The sequence below is a fragment of the Gnatocerus cornutus genome, chromosome 6, assembly GCF_029298725.1.
Source record: "Gnatocerus cornutus isolate USDA-ARS CGAHR chromosome 6, icGnaCorn1.1, whole genome shotgun sequence".
NCBI classification, from domain to species: Eukaryota; Metazoa; Arthropoda; class Insecta; order Coleoptera; family Tenebrionidae; genus Gnatocerus; species Gnatocerus cornutus.
In genome coordinates, this window is record NC_142238.1 from 7,702,651 (window position 1) to 7,729,656 (window position 27,006).

Below are 27,006 nucleotides of genomic sequence, written 5' to 3' on the forward strand. Positions count from 1 at the left end.
TAATATTTTGCTTTGATTACACAAATAAAATAAAAATATTTATCACTTGCGTAAGACAAACGAGCTTAATTTAACAAACAAACCTCAAACGATACACCGCAATGTTATATAAAAAGAAATTTTTTTTTATTGTTTTAACATCGATACTAAAACTAAGTTCTGCGTTATTTGAAGGTAAGAAGCTTTCTTATCACCCGGTTATATCTACTTTTTATTTTTAGGAGACCCATGCGTTTTACTGAGCGATAAATCCGGTGGAGAATGTCTCAACATAAATAAATGCGCGTCGGCACTTGACCTCCTACGAAACAAAGGAATTACCCCACAAAGTTGCGGTTTTAACAGAAATTCTCCTTTGGTTTGCTGTCCTAATAACTCTAGCAAAATTCGTCAAGAAACTTTTAGAAGCGACGAGAGTAAGTCAAGCTCACACATTTTAATTTTAACAAAACAATTTATGTCCCAGATTGTTACTTACATTACAACACTAAAAATCAAGGAACTGATATTGCACATGGTGAGGAAGCAAAAGCTGCGGAGTTTCCACACATGGTACAGTACTATTTCCACAGAATACTTCACATTATTAATTAGGTAGCCGTAGGGTTTGGTGATAACAAAAAAAGCGTTTCGTGGTTGTGTGGAGGGACTTTAATAAGCGATCGATTTGTTGTAACTGCAGCTCATTGCATCGGAGATCGAGAATTGTAAGAATTCTGTTTTTAGTGCTTTTACCAACAATTTATTTCAGTGGTGATCCAAAATGGGTTCGACTCGGGGAACTAAACTTAAATGCAACTGATGATACCGAAATTCAAGAAATTGGAATTGCTAAAACTTTTGCTCATCCTGAGTATAAACCTCCATCGCACTATAATGATATTGCTCTACTAAAACTGCAGAGTGCCGCAATTTTTGGAGGATTTGTTCAACCTGCGTGTATACATACCAAAGAACCTTTACCGAGTAAACTACAAGTTACAGGTTGGGGTAAAACTGACTTTTTAGGAGATAGCACTCCGCACTTGATGAAAGCGGATTTGAATATTATTGAACACAGTAAGTGTGCTCAAATTTATTCCACGGTTTCTACGAGAAAATTAGCTAGAGGCATTGATAAAAAGTCTCAGATCTGTGCTGGAGATTCCATAGGAAAAGATACTTGCCCAGTGAGTAATCTAATAATAGAAGTCAAAAAAGTTACTCCTAATATTTTATTGTATAGGGTGATTCTGGTGGTCCTCTTCATTTTATCAGTAAGTCTAGTCTGATAGGACCGCATTACGTTGTTGCAGGAATCACTTCTTTCGGGAAAGGATGTGGAACGGAAAACAGTGCCGGCGTCTACACAAAAGTTTCTGCATATCGAAAGTGGATAGAAGACATTGTTTGGCCGCTTGAGTAAAAATATTAATTATAAGTAATGTATGTATGTAATAATAGGATGCAGTTAAATAATAAGAACGTCATTTCCTGAGAAGCGAGCACTTTTCATTACCTCAACCCGGCGCATCCACCATAATTTTTAAACATGTTTTTTAAAAAACATTCATGTATTGAGTGATCTATGAATTGTAAATCAATTTATTTTGGTACAAACATATAATAAATAACACAACAATAAATTATTGGTAAAAGAATCAATCAGGTTAAAATCAATTCAATGTTTTCTTGGTTTCCAACGCACCACATAAGGTCTACAACTGCTCACACATTCATTGATGACGCAGTCTCTAATCCAATCAACTGTTACATGTTTAACATTCAATCCACTTTCCGTTTCCGCCTCCTCCACCACTTTTGTTCGATGCACCACATGAGTGACACCCTCAAAATCGTCATTTTTTGTAACCACACCACCATAAGCAATGAAATATCTTAAAAGATCTGGTTCTTCGTCTTTGATGTTATCTTTCAACTGTACCTTCACGTTTGCAAAATAATTGGGCAACGGATTCTTAATTTCGAGCCTTTTATATGACTCTCTCTTGATTTTCTTGGAAGGAGATTCATCATCTGAGGAGTGCTTAGAAGTTGTAACGAAATTCTCAAGAACGCTTTGTTTCTTCTTGCCTTTGTTCTTCGGCGACTTACTCCTCTTTCTTTTCTTTGGTGAGGAACTATCATCCTCTTCTTTTACGGCTTTCATAAGCAGACTAACATCTGTACTCTCCTTAGAGTTAGTAAACAACACTTTGAGTTCTTTAAGTAACGTGGCTGTCTCCCAATTTTTATCGTCTCTAATTTTTGTGACGCGTGGAAATCGTATGGAAATTCCATCAGCCGTGTGAACATCGTGTTGCGTGAATTCTGCTCCTGTTATTTCCCACACAGGTTGCTTCTTTGGATCTTTAGCGACGAAATCTGGGATCATGCTTTTGGTACAACGCAACCAACTGGGGACTTTTGACGGATCTGAACTTATTTTCACCATATCTAACTCAGTTTGTAACCGTTCCAAAGTCTTATCGTCATGTCCTGTTGAAACTTTCGATACCGTGCAAAATTTATCAGAGGCTTCATCATAACATCCCATTAGAAATATAGACATGATGCCACCTTTTTTTCCAGTACCGTACCAAGCGCCTAAGACTATCAAGTCCGCGCTGTCGGCCATAGCGCCGCCGAAGAGGTAGTCTTTCTTGACTTTCAACCAGTGGCGTTTTCCTGGTTCGTAGACACTCTTTATGTCTTTAAGAACCAAACCTTCAAGACCTAATTTTAACACTTTGGCAATCATATTAGATAAATCTTTGGGATCGTGGATTTCTTCCATTTCCGAAAACATGATGTGGTTGGGGATTTCAGTCATGGTCTCTCTCAATATCTTTTTTCTTTGCTTTATTGGTTTGTCGCTTAGGATTTCACCGTTGTAATAAATGCAATCGAATATGAAAAGACAGACGGAAGCATCTTTAAATTCCGATTTTTTGTGAACCCCCAAAGTACCAAAAGGTAGAGGCTTACCAGTTTGGGTATCAATCATCAAAATTTCGCTATCCAATATCAGATCTTTTCCGTGAGGAAAAGCTTGAGGAATGTAGTCTTTAAAATGAGCGACTTTATGTGGTAATACCGGTTTTAGACTCCTCGAAAAGTACTTAAACTCAGAGCCATATTTATGCACTTGGACGCGTTCCCCATCGTATTTAATCTCAGAGAACATCCCGTTTGGACATTTCTTCATCGCTTGTTCCACCGACTTACATGCTTCAGCAAGCATGGGCAGCACAGGTGTCATCAACTGTATGGTGGCTTTAGAGTCTTTGCCTTTACCACCCAAACAACGCGAGATTACAGCTTTGATATCTCTAGATGATTGGAATGCTTCATACGCGTCAGAATGAACACCATCCAGAATATGCTTAGCTCCCGCATTCATACGCAAATCATGCTTAATTAAACGAACAATGACTTTCAAATCATTTGCGGTAGTCTTACTCGCAAACGACTTAATATGTGCAATTTGTTCTTCTTCTTTGGTCAACCCTGAGAGTTCTTCCAGAAACTCGTCCACTTCTTGTAACGTTAAAGTGCTCTTCTTCACCGGTTTGAAAGATTTACTCTTTTCAAAAAATTCCTGGATTGTTTCGCTCACATCGCCTTGTTCCAGATGCTCCAACATATCGTCTTGATCAGTACGAAAAATTTTACTAAAGAGTTTTATGAGCTGTTTACTTTGTAAGTTGTAGATGCGTTTGACCACACCTGGTAATAAAAGGCGGCACCAAAGAACGACGTCACCTTTAAAACCAGTCCCGTCGCTGCCTTTGGAAAACATTTTACTAACAAGATTTGTTTTTTCCAAATAACTGCTGATGTTAGTGATATCAGCAACCAAGCGTCGAAATTCGCGGAACTGATTGTCTTTATGGGAAGAATCGACTTTTGGGGAACTCTCTGCGCTCGTACTCGGTTTAGGTTCACTTGATGATTCTTTGGGTTTTTTAGGCTTTTTAGGGGTTGCTTTAACGCCGTATTTAGTTTCAAAAGTCTTATTACACTCTTCTACTCTTTTTAGAATGTCTTTCTTATTATCCTCATCAAGAGTATTCCATCCCTCTACATCATCCTCGGGATCATCTATCCTCTTCGTGGCAGCACGTTGTTTCAAAAAAACTTCAAACAGGCAGTTTACATGATGCCAATTTTTCATTTTGCCTTCCCCAAAAGGATTCGCTGTCAATTTAGCTATCCTTAATTCACCTTGGGGACACTTTTGCTTGCATTTTTTGCACTGAGCACGTCCTTGTTTGGCGATTTCTACGAGGAACGGCTTCTCTTCAGAATCTTCGTGGTCCGACATCTGAAAACGAGGTTAAATCAGATTTTAACGGAAAAACTTAAACGCAACGAAAAATATTTTGGGTTGGAAAGACTAGTTATAGTACTAAAGCGCTGCAGACAACTTACGGTGCCTACAATTCATGCAACGTGCGAATAAACTTGATTTCGTACTTTGACTTTTAATTTGTAGGTTAGCTTTGATTGTCAGTGAGCTGTCATGCCACCGTCCACTTACAGGAAACTGTCGTATCTGATTTTATTGTTACGTATTTAATAATTGTTGTTTCGTATAATTTTGCATTTTATTAAAAAAAGAATTTCTTTAGATTGATAAAAATCCATCAAACTTATTTGTCTTTTTTTATTTAGAAATTTTGTACTCGCCATCTAACGGGGATTTTTAAAATTATTCCAAATAAACAAGAAACAGCTGTCAATTCAAAACAATGAGTTCCGAGTCCACATACAAATGGACCTAAAATCGCGATTATTATTATAATTATGTAATTAAACCCAGTGAAGGTAAAAATAATGGAATACTTCAATTTTTGCAAACTAGTGGTTACATAACCTCACTTTTAGATGTCAGATGAGGATTTATCGCATGAGAAACCTTTTTCTGTGGAAATTGCGAAACAGGGGAGAGCCATATGCAAAAAATGCAAACAAAAATGCATCCAAGGTGATCTACGTATTGCTAAATTAATCCCAAATCCTTTGGGGTCTGGCAAAATGAAAGCTTGGTACCACATTAACTGTATATTTGAAGTTTTTGCAAAACAGCGACAAACGACGAAACGAATAGAGGGCCCCCACGATGTGGAAGGTTGGGAGTCATTAGATAAGATCGATAAAGTCGATATCTTACAAAAGATTAAAGTATGCAATAGGGCATTTGAAGTAAAGCTTGATAAATCCTCTAAAAAGACAAAGAGGGCCCCTAACAAAGGGAAATCGCAAATAAATTATGTTCCTGCAAACGAAGACTCGTGTTTATCTACAGACAGCACAATTAAAGACGGCGCACATAAAGATAATTGTTTCCGGGAGTTCCGAACGATTGTGGCGAACGTCTCCAATGTTTCTAATTCAAATGAGAAAATATCCATTTTCCAAAATATTTTTTCAAAAGGAAGCGAAGGGACGGGTTTTCAAGGTGATATTATGTTATGGTGCAAGTTGTTGCTTCCCGCAGTTATAAAACGAGTGTTTCATCTACAAACCAAGCAACTGGTTAAAATATTTAGTCGAATTTTCCACATTAGTGAAGATATAATGATGGCGAATTTAGATCAAGGAGATGTCGGTCAAACCATTCAGTACTTCCACGAACAGAATAAAGAGATCAAACCGGCGAAAAAAAGCACGCTGACGATCCACGAAGTCGATGAATTTCTCGAAACTCTAACGAATCTATCGAAAGAAGAAGCACAATACAACCATTTCAAAACTTTCATCAAAAGGTGCACGGCAAATGATTTGAAAGTCGTGATTCGATTGATTAAACACGATCTACGGATGAATGCAGGCGCGAAGCATGTCTTCGAAGGCGTCCATCCTGATGCTTATTTAATATTTCAATCATGTAGAGACATTAAAACGGTGATAAACGCGTGTTGGGGAGCAACAAAAAAAGATAAATCTTTAGAACTTTCAGTAATCTCTAAACCGGTCAAGAGCTCCAAACGGAAGATCTCAAACACCGAAAATAAATCGAAGAAGACCAAAATCAAAGAAGACAAAAAAGAGTCAAAACCAGAAATTACAAAAAGCTCTCCTGAAAGCCGTAAATCCATCCCGAATTATTTCGAGAATGTCAAGTTATATTTAGAAGACGGAGTAACTGAAAGACACGCAGAATGGGTGAGATATTTTATCGCTTATGGTGGCACGGTACTGAAACCGGACGAGCATCAAGAGGCGACTCACGTTTTGCATTTGAAAGATACTCTAGCTGAGCCTAACATTGAGTGTGCAAGGAGCGCTCGGCATGTGATAGTTGAATGGATTAAAGATACTGTGGAGAAGGAAAGTTTGCAGGACTACAGGCCGTATTCAGTACGGTGGAAGCCTGATCATCAAAATTAGGATGTCGTTTGTTTCCTTTATTTTTGATATTAACAATGAGAGGTTGAATATTTTCAAGATAAAATATTGTTTTTATTTTGAAATCGTACTGTTGAACAATACTTGTTTACACATTGCCTGTTTAAAACTATATTAGTTGTTTGTAGGCTTATTTAAATAAATATTGTAAAAAAAACAAATTATTCATGTGTTTTTTGTTGCTGACTTTCATTTTCCTAAATTTAAGGATCTAACCAAAGGATATGTCAACGATCTCAAGCAAGTGTGGAAGGATGATCGGGATATAGATAAATTAAATCAGTAACCGAAAAAGAAAAAAATTTAATAAACCTTTTCTTATTGAAAATTACATTGTCGCTCGTCTGTTTTATTACCTCTTATTGATTTATGCAAAAAGAAATCCATTGCCGAGTTCAACGTCTGTTAATACGCACATTCCTTAAAAGTACCACAATAACTTCAGAGTTAAATACATTTTTCTGTGGTGAAGTAATAACAGAATTAATGTTTTCCCATATCTGGCAATCAGTACCCACAAACAACTGAAAAGACCATAAAATGAAAATTGTAAAAATGTAAACAAAGCCTAAATGTCACGATATACATGGTAATGTCCGCGAATTTTTACGAAAAATCATAAGTAAGACTGTCATGGAATATTTTCGAAGTTCTCCGGTTCATGAAATTTTCGCGGTGGAGAAGTCGCTCAGCGGAAAATGAATTCTTGTATTTGCAATTTCAACAGCACCTATGTAATTTAATAAATCATCAATCTATAGTTTCGTGGACTAAATAGTTTAATTGGCAATTTGAGGAATTTATGCCATGCGCGTACCAACAATCCGCGCAACTTATAAAGCTGCACGAGGACTTGGAGGAATTACTTTGATCAACGGGTGTCGCATCGCGGACATCGGCTGACTGTGTTCATTGTTTCGAAGTTCGTGCTTTTACAAACCAACCATGGTAAGTTTAAAATTTTTGATCTAATTTCGGAAAAAGTAATTATAAGGACCTTCACACTTGAAGTGCCAGATGCAGTCAGACGGTGAACGTACTTCTATAAATATAAATTAAGTGTAAGTTTGTTAGCACCAATTGTATATTTTAACTTTGTTTTCTAAAAATTTATCGCCACTATCAGGATCAGAAGAATAAGCAACAACTTCCGCTTGCATGTTCCGAAGCACTTAGTTTACAAAACTCTCGATTACTTCCAAAACTATCAGATCGTTTATTTTGTAATTAAAACTGAGTTTTTTTTTTTTTAAGACAACGTTCCGCATTTCCTGAACGGAATTACGGAATCCTGATATGTTATTAAATCACGTTTCGTCCGTAGCTCGAACAAGCTGTAATTACTGCGTTTACAATTACATACCGACATATAGAAGACACGGTGTTAACTCTTTTTTTTATGTGAAATCAACTATCAAAACCGCAAAAGGTTAATATAATAATAGTTCTGTAGCTTCCTGCACAAAATTTGAAGAAGTAGAGTCTCTTCACGGTTGACTTCTATAAACAATCGTTGACTCATTGTAAATTAGAATCCTTTATTTTTGTGCATACGTCCGTGAATTTGTCTCGTGATTAAAAACTAGAACTAATAACCGACACACCCTTTGGGCGAGACGAAACTCTATTTGTCGTTAATTTGATAACTATTTGTAATTCTCGTAAATTGGACCATACTTGGGCACAAGGACGACTATAAAAATTATATAATTAATTCAAAGACCAAAAAGATGTGGTTAAACCCACGCAAGTGCCCTGAATAAGTGCGCCTCACCCTGTCATTTATTTAATGAAATGAATTACATAATTGCACTGGGTTGTTTTATTCCACGTGCACCACCTTTCTTATTGAGTATTGACATACGACACGTGCTTGATTTGCACCATGGGTTTGCACTCATGAATGAATGTCATGTCGCTTCCAATGTCTTATAGTTTTATAAAATTCTTCTTGAATATTTAACGAAGTACACTAATATTCAGGTTAGAGGGTCAGAGGGTGTGCATGCTTAAATAATTTAATATGAAAATAGGCGGGGAAGGTTCTGCTTGCATTTAGTGAGTCACTGTTTCAAATCAATGCAATCTTGTTAGTAATTTTTAAAATACGACTCCGAATTCAGTTGTGCGAAGATATTAACAATTGTATTGTGTAGAAACCCACGTGTAATGTACGGTGCGGTAATCGTGTATACAAAAATGAGTCATGTGAGGTGGGTTTAAATTTTTTGTAAAAAAAACATTTTGAATTTCTTTTAAATATCATCAAAAATTTTCTCTTAGTTAAATTAGATTACACATTTCGTAAGAGTGACAATAATAAGTGTGCATTAAGTACGTTACTGATATATGATCAATTTTATCTAACTTGTTCCCTAATATAAAAAAAATACACACCCATAATGAAAATGAACATAGTTCATACTCAAAATTCAATGTTTCAGAGGTTTTCTACTATTTATTTAGTAATAGTAAAACTAAAATCTAAAGCGCAGTAAAAGGTACATTAAATAAACTTTAGAAGACTCAAAAAGTCAAGACACTGGAATTTGTTAATCTCTAGTTGGAAAACTTGGAATTTAAGATAAGAAAATAAAAATCAAAAACAATGGGGACCAAATTAATGTTGTCGCTTCATTCATCCATGTATTGTTTGCCAAACACGCATTCGGCTATCAGAAAAAGCGAATTCCAAATAATTCAAATCATGTTTCACCAAAACGACAAGTTGTGTCTTTAATTTACGGGTTTGACCCAAAAGTAGTAAAGTGCACTATAAAACTTCCAAATAAGGCCAACTCGTAATAAATATTTGTGATGTGGCTCTTGCCAACATTAAAATGGCGTTAAATTTGGTGCCATCTTATGAGTTGTTTATATATCCTTATTACGAGGACAACGAGGAGCTCTTTTTCCTTCATTTTCTAATTTTTATTACGCTGCCCACAACTGTTTTTCAATTAAAATTCGAGTGATATACTACCCAGAAAACATGAATTTTAAATTCAATAATTTGTTTACTTGTCTTATTGTCACTTTTATCTTTTTACGCGGCTTAATAACTAAGTGGTGTTTCATGAGTGAAATATGCACGCATATTTTATGTTCCAATCTTGCATAATAACATTAATGAGCAGTAAAACATAATTAAAAAGCTCTTAAGCGAAACATGCAACAACTTCAAATTTATTGCTTTCAAGTTGATTTTGATTTAATTTAAACTGATCTTAAATTTAGTACGAATTTTCCAGTGACACATATCCTGCCGCCACTGCAATTAAACTGAAGATTCCAAGAACCTGAAGGCAAAAGAACGTTCTATATTTATCTAAATTCTAGTTCTTGTAAAACTTTGAACTTTAAATTTTAATAACTGTAAATACACGTGTATCGACTTTATTTTTGCTCCCTTTATTGATCAACAGTAGGAGTGACAGTAGCAGAAAAATACTGTGTACAGTACAGCACGCGATACATTGTGTACCGTTTTCAACTTCTAGACTGATTAGGATAGACATCTAATCGTTATCACTACACCCACTCCGATCGATTTGGTTTCAGGAAACTGATTGTCTCACTAGAATCGATGAAATAATAATGCAGAACTAGAAGCAATTTTCCGATAATAAAATAATTCGGAAAGTCATTATGTCTATCGAAATTTACCTCTAACGAGGTTTCGAAGGATTCAATACATTTTTTTCCCCCTACAATAAATTCTTTCAGTTACCAATCAATTTCGACTAGACCGATAAATGCGTCCTCGGTCGTGCCGGCCTATTTCATATCATTTAAAATTTTGTACCAGTCTCTTCGCGATCTTAATAGATCAATCAAAGTCAGCAAATAATGGAAGGGCTTAGTACAAAGAGGGGCAACGCACTTTAATAGAATCGTCGTCACGGTATTAGAGGGTCAAAGGTTTTATACCTGTGGAGTGTTGAGTGTTATTAATTTGCTGTAAACTGTGTTAATGGGGTGTTTTATCACAGTATTTACCATACCATCTAGAAGAATACTAATCATTAATTTTATGTTATCACCTTGTTAGGTGTTTCTGCGGTGTTCATTCATATGCAAAAGAAGAAAAGGTCATTAAAACATGGTAATGTTGGCTCCTTGATTGAAGTGTTAGATGGTAAATTTGATAATGATAGTCATTAGTCTTGACGAACAACATTGTAATGGAGAAACTTGTTGGCTCTAAAGATCCTGTTCGTGAGCACACCTTATAAATAAGCGCAAAACGTATTTCACCCCTCAGATCGTTTTACAGAATTAGGAGTGAGGTCAGCAAAATTATATTTGAAAAGAGAGACCCTTTTTATTGAATCATGATCGATCCGGAGATATGGATGGTGAACATGAAAGTCAGTCTCTTGAAAAACACATTTTTTGTGGGCAAACAGAAATTTTTATGAACGATGCTTTCACTTGTGATAGTGTAAATTGTACGGTTATATTTTTTAACCCCATTACAAGTACTAACAATAGTAGGAGTAATTTAAATATCCGCATAGTTCGATATTGTTATAGGTAATTGTTTCCCAGTTTTTATTATATTTTCGTGACAGAAATTCGTTGTTAACTGAAATGCCAATGAAACTGGTACTAAAAATGCGCCAGTCGGATAACATCATAATATTCTTCGATTTGTTCACAATCTGAAATATTACGGATAGTGTCATTTCCACTACAAACTTTTTTGTATAAAGCCTGAGGCTGACTGTTTTTTTATTTTCCAGAGGGAATGCATATCCGTCCACATCGGCCAAGCCGGTGTCCAGATCGGCAATGCCTGCTGGGAACTCTACTGCCTCGAACACGGCATCCAACCCGACGGCCAAATGCCCTCTGACAAGACAATCGGTGGCGGCGATGACTCCTTCAACACTTTCTTTAGTGAAACCGGAGCCGGCAAACATGTGCCACGTGCCGTTTTTGTCGATTTGGAACCCACTGTTGTTGGTATGTAATCCAACACTCGTAATTGACCACCCCCAAGCCCCAAGAACCACGACATAATGCTCAGGGAAGCACGTATTATGTCACGGTGTCTGACTCGACGTTTCCTGTAATTTTACGCCGATTAGGGAGTGCACTTTCATTAGGAAATTGAAAGTGAAAAAGGGAGATTTAGATAGAGATTTGCAGGACGTGGACGCAAATTATGTATTACCAGAAGATAATGTGATATTAGCATGGACATGAAATATTCATATCGCGTGATGTTTTTTTAGAGAACCGCGCGTTGCCCTTTTTTGTACATAAAAGCGAGGACTGGAATTTGGTCTTCTCGATAACGTATCAATTTATTCACCAATTAAACAGTAGAAAAACGTTTGAGTTTAAGCCACGATCTCGCATGAAGAAGCAATTAAGCGGATCGGATGAACGAAATTTCCCAAAGTTGAACATTGATGTTTCGGGGAATCGGTTACGTCATATACAACCATATAATTTTCTAGAAGAAGAAGAAGCTTGAATTTGAATCGTGAGTGAATAACCTACCCATAACTTCAAACGATGAAACGTAATAATTTATCACTTTTCAACGAATACAAATATGGGAAACATGAAAGTTGTTATTATCTTTATAAAAAATCTGCGTTCAATAACGAAAAAAATCAATAAATAAACTCCGGCACAACCCTATGGAAAGACAATATCAATTTATATCAATCTATTTTTTCAAACCACACATTAAAATCGATTTTTTTCTAGTTTTGTCCAATTTACAAGTTAATAAAGTACGGAAGAATGTAGGCGCCCCCAAGAAATTGTTTAATTTAATAGGACAGCAAGAGTCATTAGTTCATCGCATAACTCACGGAAGATACCTATTTATTAAATTGAATGTAACTGTTATTTTGCAATAAATCATTCCAGTTAATAATTTTGTTATGTGCAATTTTTTTATAGTAAAGGGGCTAATATTCGCAATATAAATCTGCTTCCAACTATTATCGAGCGGCATGAATAAGAGATGTATGTAAACATAAAGTAAATTTGTAATTGCTTCCTAACAATATTGTTGGAAATAATTATTTCCAAGCGTTAATTAACCCCTAATTATAGATATCACCGGCCTACAGCAGTAAAAAGCTCTTCCTTTGAGTCCGCTAAAATCCGCCAAAAAAAACTATTAATCAAACATCCTGCGTTAATAAGCATCATTGACATTCATTTCGAATTTACGAACCGTTCAGAAACGCAATGTAATTATAAATCAATTGTTCTGGAGAAAATGGGCACATCAATTAGCATTGCTACACCAACTTTACAGTTATACTATTATTTCGTCGTAAAAACTTTGTTTCGAATTTATTACCATGGCTCTTTTTTTTCAGATGAAGTTAGAACTGGAACATACCGCCAACTCTTTCATCCGGAACAGCTTATAACTGGGAAAGAAGACGCAGCTAATAATTATGCCCGTGGACATTACACTATTGGAAAAGAGATTGTGGATGTTGTTTTGGACCGCATACGTAAACTTGCTGATCAATGCACTGGACTACAGGTAACTCCTTGTGATAGAGGTAAACTATTAATAAAAAATGTTGTGTAGGGCTTCTTGGTTTTCCACTCCTTCGGAGGAGGGACTGGATCTGGATTTACCAGTCTTTTGATGGAGAGACTCAGTGTGGATTACGGGAAGAAGTCTAAGTTGGAGTTTTCCATCTATCCTGCACCGCAGGTAAAAAGTTGCTTGTTCTTAAAACAAAGTGCTTAATTGACACAAAGTCAAAATTGCATCAGCTTGCGCTGAGTGAGTAATCCTGTAAATACTTGATATTTCTCCCCTTGCGTTGGCGTTTTTGGAACTACCCTTCTTTACACACTTTACCCCACTAAATAACTGATCACGCATTATGTTCCTTGAAATTGAGTTAATTCCTCTCTAAATTGCAGGTCTCTACCGCGGTAGTCGAACCCTACAATTCCATTTTGACCACCCATACAACTTTGGAACATTCCGACTGTGCATTTATGGTCGATAATGAAGCCATTTACGATATCTGTCGCCGAAACTTGGACATTGAGAGACCTACTTATACTAATCTAAACAGACTGATAGGACAGGTAAGGTGTCCTTATAAAAATTTCGAGTTTGAGTTCCTTTCTTCAGATTGTATCGTCAATCACCGCGTCATTGCGTTTCGACGGAGCTTTAAATGTCGACTTGACAGAGTTCCAAACTAATTTAGTACCGTACCCAAGAATCCATTTCCCTCTAGCTACGTACGCTCCAGTCATTTCTGCTGAAAAAGCGTACCACGAGCAATTAACAGTCGCGGAAATCACCAACGCCTGTTTCGAACCAGCTAATCAAATGGTCAAATGCGACCCACGCCATGGGAAATATATGGCTTGTTGCATGTTATACAGGTACGCGATACGAAACCTTCTTCTGTATTCACAACAATAATTTTACAGAGGTGACGTTGTCCCGAAAGATGTGAATGCTGCTATAGCTACAATCAAAACTAAACGCACAATCCAATTCGTCGACTGGTGCCCCACTGGTTTCAAAGTTGGCATTAACTACCAACCTCCAACTGTAGTTCCAGGGGGTGATTTGGCGAAAGTCCAACGAGCTGTTTGTATGTTATCTAACACCACCGCGATTGCCGAAGCTTGGGCTCGTTTAGATCATAAGTTTGATCTGATGTACGCAAAACGTGCTTTCGTTCATTGGTACGTCGGAGAGGGTATGGAAGAAGGAGAGTTTTCGGAGGCACGCGAAGACTTGGCAGCACTAGAGAAAGACTACGAGGAAGTTGCTGTGGATTCTATCGAGGGTGAAGGCGACGAAGGGGACGAATATTAAACGAGCTTTGGGAGTACACGCATTTACGCCTTTAACCAATTTACGATTCTATTATATTTATTAATAATATAACAATAATGAGTCTAATGTTGCTGCTTTTGTAGTTTTGTATGAGTAACTTATTCGATTTATCTAATAAGGGCACTTTTATCTTAATACATTTTTGCAGTATAATGTTTTATTTCGTACCCCATACTCCGAGTTCGTACAAGTGGAGCTTGGATAAAAGCGCAGCTGACGAAAATTGGTTAAATTTTATAAACAATACGTATTTCCTTTTATAAAAACTTTACGTATATTGCTAAAAACAAGCACAAACAAATCCAAAAAGTTAATTACATTCAATAAATTGTAATAATCACATATTATCAAAAATAATTAAAGTTGACAAAAGATGTACATACATTACAAAATACACAAAACGGTAGAAAAAATTAACAAACAATTAACAATTACGAATTCTAATAATAAAATGTCTTTGATCTAAAAAGCGAATTTGTTTATTTAATTTTATAAGGATTGCATACAAAGTTGAATTAAAGCATACAGACTGCCCTAAACGTGGAAGTAAAGGGAATCCAATAAACCGTTGCCAATCATTTTGACCATTAATTAATTCATGACCCTAATTATCCATTAAGAGATTTTAGAAAAAAATCTAGTCACACTGACAACTTTTCGAATTCTAATTTTTGTGGTCTTTATCCACATTTCATTTCCTTTCCTCGTGAATCCGTACCTTGACTAGTCAAACAAAACGGATCTAAAGAATAAATTTACATATATCACATACACAATTTGTTTAAACATTTATTTGATTTTCTTCTCTCTAACACTTTGTTCGCCGGAACAGTCAACGACTTCCACCGCACATCGGCGGGGAAACCACCCTCTGACTCTATAAAGAGACTCTTCATCTTTGGGTAAAACTTGTACTTTTTCTCCAAACAACCAATATCTGAAGAGAAAAAATATTAAAAGAACAACAAAGCATGTTGTACCGACTTCCTCCATCTCGTCACGGAAACATTATCCCCAATTTCCAATTTTATTCTAGGCTCGTCAGTGCAAGGAGGACAACAACAAACTTTTAGACCCTGAGTAATGGGGAACCAAGACCCAGACGCAGAATGAATGATGTTGTACAGTTTCATTCTTTGTCTTTTCTCGTCTTTTTGTTCCATTTGCTCCCTCTACAATCCGAATCTCAAATTGGATAACATTGTATGAAGGTGGTACTACCGTTAAGGTGTATTGATCACAGCTGTCGGCCACAGACCAGTAAATACCATCACCAACAGGTTGACAACTTAAGTTGATTACTTGACGAATATTCCGCCACCTGCCCAAATTATACGGGAAAATAAAAACCTCGTCTGTGTTTCTTCGACGGAAATTAGCCTTCTCCAAAATCCAATCTTCTATTCCTGTTCTGTTGCGAACAATCGCCCTGATCTAAATACAATTATTTTCTATTTCTATTAGATAAATCGTTACCTGAAACACTAAAAGCATCCCCACGGCGATTACCACCCCTATCGTGAATCCTAGAGCAAGGACACACAAAATTATCCCGTACAATCCCAAATGAACTATAGGTTCGTTTCCGGTGCCATAATAAAGATAATGCACCCGATTTAAAGCTCGATAAAGTGAGCATCCTAGGACTATAGAGGCGTGGAAACACCCCACGGTAGCAAAGGCTAGAAATGCCGTGAAATGTCCGTGATTTCCCCAACCGACGCAATTGTTAATCCAGGGGCAGTGGTGATCCATTTTCAAAACACAACGACCACCTAAATAATTTTTATTACTTATTTTTAGATTAATTTATGGAATTTCATACATTTGCGACAGTGATGAGATCGTGGGGCTTTGTACCCATGGCACACCCCACACCACTGTAAATACTGAGAGTCATTCTCATTTACCTGAAGGAAAGAAGTTAAAAAACCGGTGAAAATTAAAAAAGGCTTACAGGTTTCCATTTTAGGGGTAAATATCCAGGTCCGTGATACATGGACGATAAAAAATTATACAGCGTGAATCCTGAAAGGCTCATAAATAATAAACTATTTAAAAATCCCCCAAGAGAGTTTGCAGGAGGCCACCACATCCCATTGCAGTGAATTGTCATTCCACTGACTAATTTTATAATTCCTGTAAACATTCACTGAGAAGACTGAATTTACATTCAAATAACTCACCTAAGGCAGTCAAAGGGCCCCAATGACATATTCTTCCAAAGGATCCAAAACACATTGTTTTTTCAAATAAAATATCAACACAAATTTAATTTGACACATGTCAGCTTAACATAACCTTAAAACTTCTTCAAAAGATGACTGACAGTTGACATTTTAGATCAGCTGATCGGACATTGGCGGTAAAACGGGTAAAACAAACTCATAAAAAGATAGAGAACTCAGTGATGTGGGCTTTGAATTTGTATTTTAAGTACATTATGCATGTAAACGCTGTATACATATACTAAATTCAAAAATTTATTTTCGAAATTAATTAAAATTAATTCAAAAACATTTTTCGACTCAAATATATTTCGGTCGATATTTAGCTTATTTGTGGAGCAAACTTTAGTTGTTGATACTCATTTATCGCAAAATTTCACGCAGAATCCAAAACTGAGTTAATTTTGCCTGAACGCTAACAAATAACTGAATTAGACGCGATTGAAGTTTAAATTTCGGCGGTTTTCGCCATCGTTTTTCACGAATATTTGCTACTCCAATTTCTAACAAATTCAAAAGTATGTAGTTGATTTAAAAAAAAACTCGGACTCAAACGATGAAAAAAAATTGTTTTTTTATTGCCTATTCTAAACTACTTGACCTACCGATCTGAGATTTGGCCAGGCGATAGATCTAAAACTGCTCTTTCAATTGATGTATAATTCGATAAACGTTGTTTTTGCCCCAAATAGATTTTTGGCTACTATTTCCGTCGATACCTAGCTTATTTGTCAAGCAATTTAAGTTGTTGCTTTTGATTTTACACGGAATTTTAGGCAAAATTCAAAACTGTACAAATTCTTCCTCTAAATCAATAAACAACTGAACTAGAAGCGATTGAAATTCTATATCTGCGGACCGATAGAAAGATGCGGTTTGCGCCAGAATTTGAAAAAACATTTATTTTTTCAAATGCATTTCAACTGATTTCACGCAGGAATAATTTGATTGACTTCCAACGTCCGATCTGCTGATCGCTGGGTTCGCGCCCAATAAAAGCAGGACCGTAGTCGATAAATTTCAAAAATACCCATTTATTACAACTGTAAAAAGCTACATAAAATTAAATTTCATCAATAACATTATAATAGGCTGTATATATTTAACGATAGGCTTATAAATGGAAGTACCGGGGAGTAACATGACAATACTGAACAACTTTGTTAAATTTAGAACACATTAGCACGAGCAGTTGTGACCTGAAGGAGCATTTAGATCTAGATCGTTTAAATCTCGAGGACGTCCTCTTCGACCAGGAAGCATTGCTCTGTCAACTGCTGTTTCCATCCTGATCATTACTTTTTCCAGGAGAGTGTCCACAGCTCGGGAAACATTATGACCAGTAGCAGCACTGGTTTCTAAGTACACTAATCTACAAGAAGAAGTTAGACTCGATGCTTTGAACGAGGATTGGATTACCCGTGTTTTTCCGCCATTTCACGGGCTCGCCATTCTGTTATTACTCTGCGATCTTCTAAGTCAGCTTTATTGCCACAAAGAACCACGTCAGGACATTCGCAGTACGCGTGCAACTAAAAAAACACACGTCAATATAAAATCGTCGCCATTTTTGTCGCCATATTGGAAACAATGATTGGGTGCTATAAATCATGCGTGTGCAGCTCGTGGAAATAAAATTATAGCGGGTGAAAAAACAATGGGGGCAAGCGGAATAATAAAAATAACTTGCAACGGAAATCAATAATTGGCTAATATGTGTTATTACCCGCAGTTGCTCTACCCAATTACGGATTTCGAGAAATGATTGCTCATTAGTGAGGTCAAACAACAGAAGAAAGCCCATGGCATCTCGATAAAATGCCGTTGTTAAACTACGAAATCTAACAAAATATTGTTATTGCTGTTATCTGACTAACAAAAGGAAAATCTACAGTATATTACCTTTCTTGTCCCGCAGTATCCCAGAGTTGCAAATGGATTCTATGATTTCTACCTTTTGATTGATACAACTAAACATTCCGAGATTAAAATATCAAAAAAAAAATAGGGGTGGAAATCTTACCAGTCTTTTTTCTCTGAAGTCAATCCCCACGGTTGAAATAAACCGTGAATTAAACAGTCCATCAGTGTATTGATATAGGAAGCTCGTTTTGCCAACACCAGAATCCCCGAGAGCCAGAAATTTTATCAAATAATCATAATCCATCTACAAAAAAATTGCTACCTCTCTAATTATGAAACAGTTTTATATTTACTTCAATTAAAACAACATTCAGTGTTTTCAAACAGTGTCAACCTGTTGCAAACAATTCACCGTTTTTCTTTGATAACCACCTGTCAGAATGACTTTATTATCAACAACGCCAGCGCTCTGATAGTCGGTGGTTTCAGCAGGAACTAAAATATTCGACGTAAAGCTTTCTCGAATCGATGTAAAGCTCCCATTTTTTCAATTTCGCGTGGTTATTATCATTCATTCTAAACAGATAACTAAAAACGATCATTGATTTATTAATATAACGTTTTTGTATTATTTATTACATTTTCGTTGCTTTCAATTTCACCTTGAAAGTTTGATGAGGGTGTGTTATCTCTTGTTTTGTACTGTTTGTCAATGGCTTGGTTTTGAAATGAATAGCAACTATTGATTTGGGTTCTGGGTCTTTCACAAGTTAATACTGTTGAAAGTAATTTCATTTAATAAAAATGAAATCCAACAAGAATCAATTTCCTCTAAAAAATATTATCGCAGTTCTTTGTCAAGACTGCGTGCCAAAACTATTGCATAACTACGTCAAAAAACTCTGTCACTAATAAATAAAAATCAAAGACTTCAATTATGGTTTTGATCCTCATAAACAGTTATAAACAAACAATTATTAATGCAAAATCTGAATGATTACGAAATGTGGTTCCATTTTGGCCATAAACCACAAATGGTTGATAAAGAAGTCCAAACGGTCATAAGTAGCTACTGGGTATTGTTCCTCTATCTGAATTACAGATTTTTTTATAGAGCGCAAGGGAGAAGATGTTCGTCAAAAAGCAGCCGACGAAGAAAAAACATTTTATTCCCTGTTGGAGTACATGCCATTTCAAACGATCCAAGACAACAGTTTGAGAGTGATTGATTTACCAACTTCTCAAATAAACAGGACATCTTCAAAAAAATTCAATTTTTGTGACTGTCTTCTTCTGGATGATGATGGAATAAGCGAACTCTGTGCAGAACTACACGAGCGTCTACACAAAAGTCCTGTAAAAATAGAGTCTTTCCATGACCATGGGACCCAAACAATGTTGCACGTCCATCCACATGTCCTACAAGAGTACGCAGTGGCTAATGTTACAGTTGATGCCGCCACCCAAACAAATTGTGAATTGTAATAATTATTTTAAGTTTAATTTCATTAAAACTCTCGGATTTCTATCAAGAGAGTAGTTGTCAAAATGACGGGACGTCGTTTAAAATTACTGTGTTTTTGAACTATGCGTTTTGATTCCCAAACCTAAATTCATGGCTGATGAAGACCAGAGGAGTACCAAAAGTGAAACGATTTTAGACAAATTCAAGTTCCTTCGTTCTCTAAAAGAATACGTCGTCTCCAAAATTCGATCGGCGAAATACGAATTTAGCAAACCCACAAAGAACGAAGTTAGTATAATTTCGTACGATCAACGCAGTTTTGCTGAAGCCGAGAAAGAGCTCGATCTACAAGCACTAGCGACATCCAAAATCGATCGAGAGATTCTGAAAAGCTTCAAAAAAGTACTCAACTCTCATCTTGGTGATCGCTCAAAAAGTAAGACAAATCTAGAAATTCTTGAAATTGCTGAAAAGACCTTTGCGCGTCAACTGGATATTTTTGAAGAAATCTTGAAAGTGATCAACACAAAAAACTGTGAAAAAAACATAATGGATGAGTTTCAAAAGCAGATCAAGTTGCATAACGACTCGGTTGATGTTTATGTTAATGGGATCATCAAGAATTTGCTCAACGAATTAATGATGTCTGTTCATGACTCACAGTCAAAATGTGAAGAATTACCTTCTCAAAGTGAGGATGTTGGTGATAATATTGGAGTTTATAGGCCTGAACCAAGTTGTGAGTGTCAACAAGGAAACGCGGGCGGGGCTGCCGTTCCAAAACCGGGAAAAAACTTATTAGAATTGCGGTTTTTATAAAAGAAAAAAATTAAGTTTTTCTTGATTTGATCAAAAATGACCAGTTGTAAACGCCAAATAAAATGTAACAAATGTATATAAGACACAAAGCAATAAAAATGGTGGATGCGCACATACTCAACAAAACACTGTTCCGATTTTGTACGTTTTAATAACATCCTATAGTAGAAAAAAAAAGACAAAAATAGAGTAAAACACCACACCATAAATAAAACGATATTCGATTTGACTACAATCGCTCAAAAAATAGATATCACAATTTGCAAAGATACCTCAGTCCGTATTTGACGCACATCGACAGAATCGCTCCCATAAAAATTCACAGTGCGGGAGTTAATGATTATAACAATAATAATGAACACATTAAAAAGGAAAATGTCATTCTTCTTTCATCACTTTCATTGCCTTGACTTTCGACATGAACACGTCGTTTTAGGAACCAGACAAGTAAGTATTGTTGCAACCGCGGTGCACCAAACCTCCTTGACTGTTTCCCGAGTCAGTTTTTTCTGATGGAATCACCTAACGGTGTTGTCGTTCGGCACTGGCAAATTCTCGGGTTTAACAATCTGGTAAGTGATCAAGTACTCGGGATAAGCTTGTTCTCCTCTGTAAACCACGTATTCAGGGAAATTCAAACCTCCAGTTGACGGACGACCGGCGACAGAATGATGACCTGGAGGAGCATGCGCCATCTTCATAGCGCTGAACTGAAGGAACATTTTTCCTAAAGTGACGCGGCATAGTAGTAGATGTCTACAAATGAATGTTAGTTTTTGCTCGTTAAATTAGTTTAGTTGTACCGGTGGCAGATATAACAAGACCTGTCCTTGTGGGTTGGACAACCGGTGCCGCCTCCAATTCCGTAAACGTACTGATTGCTTTTAGAGGAGTGCTCACCGAAGTAAATTCCTGCTCCGAACATTCCTCCGATGTAGGCGTGTCTTTCATCGAATCCTTTCTGGACTATGGCATTTATAAAAGGTGACCCGTGGAAGAGCATGCGTTCGTTGCACTGATTGCCATTTTCTTCAGAAACTTCTTGTCTTCGATGGACATATCGTTCCCATAATTTTCGATTTTGCACTTTTTGGATCTAAAGGACAGTCGTGATTGAATTTTTTTTTTCCGGCGATTAACTTACCCTGACGATGTTGTATCTATTAAAAATTCCTCCAGCGTGACCGTTGTCCCGATGCTCCCTGATGCTATTTTGCATCTCCTCTTCAACAGTAATAAACTCTTTATCGTCTGCCGAAAGGTCAATGAGCAAAGTCCCAGGATTTGAAGGCATCAATCTCAACCCCCCGTAACTCGACATCAGGCGTTCCATCCCCTTTATCAATTTATGTCTAAATCCATAGGCAGAAATTCCGATCTGTTTCAAGTCTTCATGATTCATCTCCGCTAGTATATCCAACGTGATTTGTTCCCTTTCAAAAATATCAATCAACTGGTCCAAATTTAAACTCGTCAAAAACGAAGAAACATTTGTTACGTTATCAATCATTTCTTGGTCATCGCCTTCCACTTTGGACGAAGAGCAACACCCTTCAACTATCGGCATTGATACACTAGATCTACTACCTACAGGTATTGTTAACTGTATTGATGCACCGGACGGCATTAACACTGTTTCTGTGTTGACAACGGGCATAAGTGAAGGACTAGGAGGTTTCGATGAGATGACGGAAAGAGGACGTGATGGTGGAGCTGTGGTGACGCCTTGTTGCGACGCCATAGCGTCCTGAAGAAGACAACGAACATCTTCGGCACTAGAGAGATCCATGGGAGTTTGACCTTCTTGGTTTTTGAGAAACGGATCCGCGCCGTGGGCCAACTACAAAAAGCTAAACTTACAGATTTAATTTAGACAGAGCCGTACTAACCAGAAGAGCACACAGTTGCGTCCGTCCTTTTTGAGCAGCTTCGTGTAAAGGCGTGAAACCCCATTTATCGGTGGCGTTCACCACAGTGTTATATTTTATAAGAAGTGCGGCTATGTCTAAATGACCGTAACTGGAAGCATTATGCAAAGGTATCAGTCCACCTTTATCTTGAGCATTGACGTCAGCTCCATGTTCCAAAAGATACTCAGCGACCTCCACGTTATTATAACCAGCTGGAAACCACAGGGTTAGTACCTGTACTAATTAATTACCGATAGACTCACCTGCTAGATGTAATGGCGTCGAATTCCTTCCCTGAACATCCCGACAGTTGATATTTTCCGAAGTAATCAATCGTTGAATCCTCGCGAGATTTCCCTTCTTGGCGGCATCCAACAGCGCAGCATTCCCTCTTAACAAATCAGCGACGTCCTGATCACACTCTCGCACTAAATCGAGAGCTGTAGCCCCATCCCTGTTCTTTTTCGTTGGATCCGCGCCGTGTTTCAACAGAAGCTTCACGATTTCGTATTTTCCTTTTGCAGCTGCTTCGTGTAAAGGTGTGAACTTCCAGAGATCGGCCACGTTTACGTTGGCTCCGTGTTTTACCAACAACTCCGTGACTTCGTAGTGGCCGTAGGAGCATGCGTTGTGTAAAGGCACCAGACCACTGGAAATACATTTAGTGATGGCTGGAGTAGCTTGAGAGTCTTACCCTTTGTCTTTTGCATGTACGTCGGCTCCTTGTTGAAGGAGGGATTCGACGACAGCTACCCTGTTATACCCGGAGGCGAAATGAAGAGGAGTTGAATGACGACCGTCTAAGTCGCGGCAATTGACTATGTTAGGGTACGTTTCTAACAGCCTTTGCACTTGCTCGAGATCTCCGGATTTGGCGGCTTCTAACACTTGGCACTCCACGTCGCCATTGACGGCTGGAGGGTCTGTTAAAGTCAGAGTGTTTATTCTAGTTAACGCAGGCGGTGAAAAATGCACATCGATCGTTTATATGATTCTCTATTTATAAATTGAGTAAGCTTGCAAGTATTTCTTCATTTCTTTGACGAATTCAAAGAAAGTTAAATGAATCAAGGATGTTCTTTATGCATTGCGAACATATTGTATATTTGCAAATAAATAGAAAACTGTATTGACGAAACCAGGTTTTTGCTAATTAGAAAGAAATGGGCTCCTACCTTGGAACAACTTTTGGGCGTTTTCTCCGGCCAACTGTGAAGCTGTGTAACCTTGCAATGAAACAATAGACGGATCGACGTTATACGACAACAAAAGTCGACACGCCTGAACATTATCTTCTTTAGTGCATCTATGCAAAGCCGTTTGTCCTAACCCATCTAAAGCATTAACTTTAGCACCGTGCCTCAACAACACCTCCATGAGATCCAAATGTAAATTATCAGCCGCCAAATGGAGGGGCGTCAAAAAGTCTTTATTCTTCTCATTTAAATGAATACCCTTCCGTACAAGTAATTCGACTACTTGTTTTCGTTTGGGGTACGGTGAATTAACGGTCACATGTAAAGCGGTATCACCTGTATACGGATGTTTAAAATTGACTACTTCAGAAGTCAGGAACTTTTTTAGCTTCGTCGTATCACTCTGCTTACAAGCGTCTAACAACTGATGTCCTCGGTATTCAGCTGGAAACGCAATAATGAAGGTGATGCGGATTTTTACGTGATTACTTACAGGTCAGTCGTTCTTGCAACTCCCTCGTGGGGGCGACATCTATTGCTGACTTCGAATGACAATTAAGCTGTGTAGGGTCAGCTCCTTCGCTAAGGAGTAGTGAGCATACTTCAACTCGTGATTTAGAAGCGGCTTCGTGTAACGGAGTAAAAGCCCAAAGATCGTTGGCATTGACGTTAGCACCATGTTTGATTAGCATTTCAGTCACTTCGAAATGACCGTATGAACACGCGTTGTGCAAAGGAACTAGGCCGCTACAAGCACATAATTAACCAACACCGAACTACATTTCAAAAGCGCAAGTTTCAAGGGAATAAATTAAAAGAAACGCTTACTTTTACGTCGTTAAAGACGGGATGAGTACTACTGTTTAGCATTGTTCAAAAATGAAATACAATGAAAATTACCGTTCATTTTCCAGCAGTCAAGAAATAGAATAGATTCTAAACATAATATTCACCATAATTGAAATTTCACGCGTAAATATTGCAATACTGTAACTTGAAAAATATAATGTGCAGCTTATTAACACTGCAACTTGTGTGTAAAATATGTTCAATAACCATTTCAATTAGCGAGAAGTTTAATATCTGGACTAATTTTAAACAGAATTTAGATTCTACTTTTGTAGTTTATACTGCGAAAAGACTTGACAATTGAATTAAAGTAGATAATATTAGATAGTTATTTAATTACAACCAACAATCAAATCCCTACTTTTTTATACCTAGTGAAAGCGTTAAACAGAGCAATGACATTACAATCAAAATAACTTTTACTTAAAAAAATGTTACGAATTATTTCATTTTTATGATGAGCGATGAGGTTATTCAAGACAAGATTTTATTAGATTTAAATTAGAATATTCTCAACAGACAAGAGAAAAGTTATAAAATTAAAACAACTTTTCGTTTTATTTTTTTTTACTTCCTCTATGATTTTATTAATGGATTTGCAAATTTATAAATCAACTTTCTTTAAAATAATCATAAATTTAAATTTACTTGCTTGGATTATGCTTACAAACGAAAGAATGTTGTGCACCTATGTTTACTTTTGGGTGTATGGAACAACTGAACAAATACTAAAAACAAGTTATGTAACCATAACGTAAGCTTGTATTTAATAATATAATTATTTGGGCATTCCCGGGAGCATTTTTTATAGTTTGATGAGTAGGTAATTTAGTTTTTGTTGTCCAGAAATATTGAAAGTTATGAAACTATGTAATTAACTCCAACACAATTACACAAAACATGTAAAATTGGACTTTAATAATTATGTTAGCAATAATTTAATTTTTAGTTTAATATCTAATAATTACATACCAAGTTTATAGAAAAACAAAAGCACTTCCTGCGACCTGAATATAACAACAAATGAATTATAGTGTGTGAATTAAAGATCCTACTTCTTAATGTCACCCAGGTGAAAATTCAATTAAGTAATTAATTAACATTTAAAATCAGTACTGGATTGTTTAAAGTAGGTGTCCAAAAAAATGCTTTTGGTTGGTTTTTTAACATCTGTATCAACCGTAACTAATTGCATAACTTCATTCATTCCCTTGAATACTTAAAGTTATCTGATATTTACCCCTTATCCTTAGCATGAACATCTGCCCCATGCTGCAGCAACAGCTGAACTACTCGACTCCTGTTATACCCCGCGGCCAAATGCAACGGAGTAGAACGCCGTCCATCGCTTGCATGACAATTAACATTAAGAGGTGTCAGAAGCGTTAAAAGTTTGTCTTCAGCCCCACATCGCGCCGCTTCCAATAGCTCATCTTTTTTGTATTCTCCAGTAAGCACAGACCTTGTAGAGTTGTCAGCCACGTCCAAAGGAGTCTTACCTTCCGAATTCGTAATGTCAGGTTCAGCCCCGTGTTGTAAAAGTGCAATGCAAACGTCAACTTTCCCCTTGATTGCAGCCTCATGTAATGGGGTGTAGTTCCAATTGTCCCTAGTGTTAGGATTAGCCCCCGCTTCTAAAAGAAGTCTCACGACGTCAGCATGACCGAACGAACATGCATTGTGTAGAGGGTGGAGACCTCCGTCGTCTCGAGCTTGAATCGAAGCCCCCGCTGACAGGAGATATTCCACCACGTCGCGTCTTCCATACCCTGTTTCATAACAACAATAAGCTTCATGTAACAGTAACAGAAAACTCCACTAACCTGCTGCAAAGTGCAAAGGGGTAGATTTGCGACCAGCTGTGTCCCTAGCGTTCACTGTTTGGGGTGTGATCAACTTCCGCACCCTGGCGATGTCGCCCACTTTACACGCTTCGAAGAGCTCCCGAAGAGGGTCGGCAGCACTAGGAATTGATTCCATGGGGGCCGAACCAGGCGGACGACGGACCGCCATTCCAAATTCGGAAATTGTCAACTACCGAAACGAACTCATTTTCCCGAACTCCTCCTCAACACTGCACCTTGCATCACATTAGAACTTTTTCAAAAGTTATTGATGACTCATCATCATTGCGAAAACATCGATCTTTTTTATTATTGCTAACTTTGTCGCTGGCTACACAAACACAACACAATAAAATAATAAAACATTAAAAAAAGTGGTGGGGCTGCGAGAGAGCTCCTTGCATCAGCTGTCAAGGCTGTCAAAAAAGAGAAACGTAAACGTCAGATTAGTGGAAGTGGCTAGAGTCACCGATTTCGCTCTCGACGGCAATGAATCGAAATGCCGGAGAAGTGCTACAAATGAAATAAGCAATTACGGACAACAAGGAACTTTATTTATTTCATGTAGTAAAAAATTAGTTGAA

General features: G+C 37.2%; 8 protein-coding genes across 9 annotated transcripts; 4 read left to right on the plus strand and 4 right to left on the minus strand.

Moving 5' to 3' along the window:
* The first annotated feature begins 51 nt into the window (after positions 1–51).
* Positions 52–1,480, plus strand: LOC148172574 (venom protease-like). The gene is made up of 6 exons (XM_088038092.1): positions 52–174; positions 222–416; positions 467–552; positions 595–707; positions 752–1,169; positions 1,226–1,480. The coding sequence occupies exons 1-6, from the start codon at positions 102–104 to the stop codon at positions 1,403–1,405; spliced, it is 1,065 nt and encodes a 354-aa protein (XP_087894218.1). The 5' UTR covers positions 52–101; the 3' UTR covers positions 1,406–1,480.
* Positions 1,481–1,570: 90 nt separating this feature from the next.
* On the minus strand, positions 1,571–4,557 carry DNAlig3 (DNA ligase 3). Of its 2 annotated transcripts, none has more exons than XM_088038089.1 (2): positions 4,459–4,557; positions 1,571–4,306 (listed from the first exon to the last, which is right to left on the minus strand). In XM_088038089.1, the coding sequence occupies exon 2, from the start codon at positions 4,304–4,306 to the stop codon at positions 1,661–1,663; it is 2,646 nt and encodes an 881-aa protein (XP_087894215.1). In that variant the 5' UTR covers positions 4,459–4,557; the 3' UTR covers positions 1,571–1,660. The 2 variants fall into 2 exon arrangements, with proteins under 2 accessions (XP_087894215.1, XP_087894214.1); XM_088038088.1 differs by having other exon boundaries at positions 4,414–4,557.
* An 84-nt stretch (positions 4,558–4,641) lies between these two features.
* Positions 4,642–6,554, plus strand: LOC148172576 (DNA ligase 3-like). Its single transcript, XM_088038886.1, has 2 exons — positions 4,642–4,809; positions 4,870–6,554. Exon 2 carries the CDS (start codon positions 4,870–4,872, stop codon positions 6,373–6,375), a length of 1,506 nt encoding a protein of 501 aa, XP_087895012.1. The 5' UTR covers positions 4,642–4,809; the 3' UTR covers positions 6,376–6,554.
* A 675-nt stretch (positions 6,555–7,229) lies between these two features.
* LOC148172577 (tubulin alpha-1A chain) lies at positions 7,230–14,401 on the plus strand. Its single transcript, XM_088038436.1, has 7 exons — positions 7,230–7,341; positions 11,139–11,361; positions 12,744–12,916; positions 12,965–13,093; positions 13,309–13,479; positions 13,526–13,785; positions 13,834–14,401. The coding sequence occupies exons 1-7, from the start codon at positions 7,339–7,341 to the stop codon at positions 14,225–14,227; spliced, it is 1,353 nt and encodes a 450-aa protein (XP_087894562.1). The 5' UTR covers positions 7,230–7,338; the 3' UTR covers positions 14,228–14,401.
* A 97-nt stretch (positions 14,402–14,498) lies between these two features.
* Positions 14,499–16,583, minus strand: LOC148172578 (palmitoyltransferase ZDHHC6). The gene is made up of 7 exons (XM_088038437.1): positions 16,435–16,583; positions 16,206–16,387; positions 16,074–16,158; positions 15,725–16,023; positions 15,470–15,682; positions 15,233–15,420; positions 14,499–15,185 (listed from the first exon to the last, which is right to left on the minus strand). Exons 1-7 carry the CDS (start codon positions 16,487–16,489, stop codon positions 15,038–15,040), a joined length of 1,170 nt encoding a protein of 389 aa, XP_087894563.1. The 5' UTR covers positions 16,490–16,583; the 3' UTR covers positions 14,499–15,037.
* Positions 16,584–17,490: 907 nt separating this feature from the next.
* On the minus strand, positions 17,491–18,827 carry LOC148172579 (ras-related protein Rab-27A-like). The gene is made up of 6 exons (XM_088038623.1): positions 18,693–18,827; positions 18,500–18,643; positions 18,379–18,446; positions 18,203–18,317; positions 17,896–18,008; positions 17,491–17,848 (listed from the first exon to the last, which is right to left on the minus strand). The coding sequence occupies exons 2-6, from the start codon at positions 18,641–18,643 to the stop codon at positions 17,656–17,658; spliced, it is 633 nt and encodes a 210-aa protein (XP_087894749.1). The 5' UTR covers positions 18,693–18,827; the 3' UTR covers positions 17,491–17,655.
* A 1,033-nt stretch (positions 18,828–19,860) lies between these two features.
* On the plus strand, positions 19,861–20,626 carry LOC148172580 (uncharacterized). Its single transcript, XM_088038453.1, has one exon. The coding sequence runs from the start codon at positions 19,955–19,957 to the stop codon at positions 20,621–20,623; it is 669 nt and encodes a 222-aa protein (XP_087894579.1). The 5' UTR covers positions 19,861–19,954; the 3' UTR covers positions 20,624–20,626.
* Positions 20,627–20,754: 128 nt separating this feature from the next.
* On the minus strand, positions 20,755–26,852 carry Tnks (tankyrase). The gene is made up of 10 exons (XM_088038452.1): positions 26,402–26,852; positions 25,819–26,347; positions 24,223–24,476; positions 23,709–24,173; positions 23,228–23,456; positions 22,797–23,182; positions 22,513–22,745; positions 21,768–22,463; positions 21,427–21,719; positions 20,755–21,379 (listed from the first exon to the last, which is right to left on the minus strand). The coding sequence occupies exons 1-10, from the start codon at positions 26,589–26,591 to the stop codon at positions 21,142–21,144; spliced, it is 3,513 nt and encodes a 1,170-aa protein (XP_087894578.1). The 5' UTR covers positions 26,592–26,852; the 3' UTR covers positions 20,755–21,141.
* Positions 26,853–27,006: the final 154 nt, after the last annotated feature.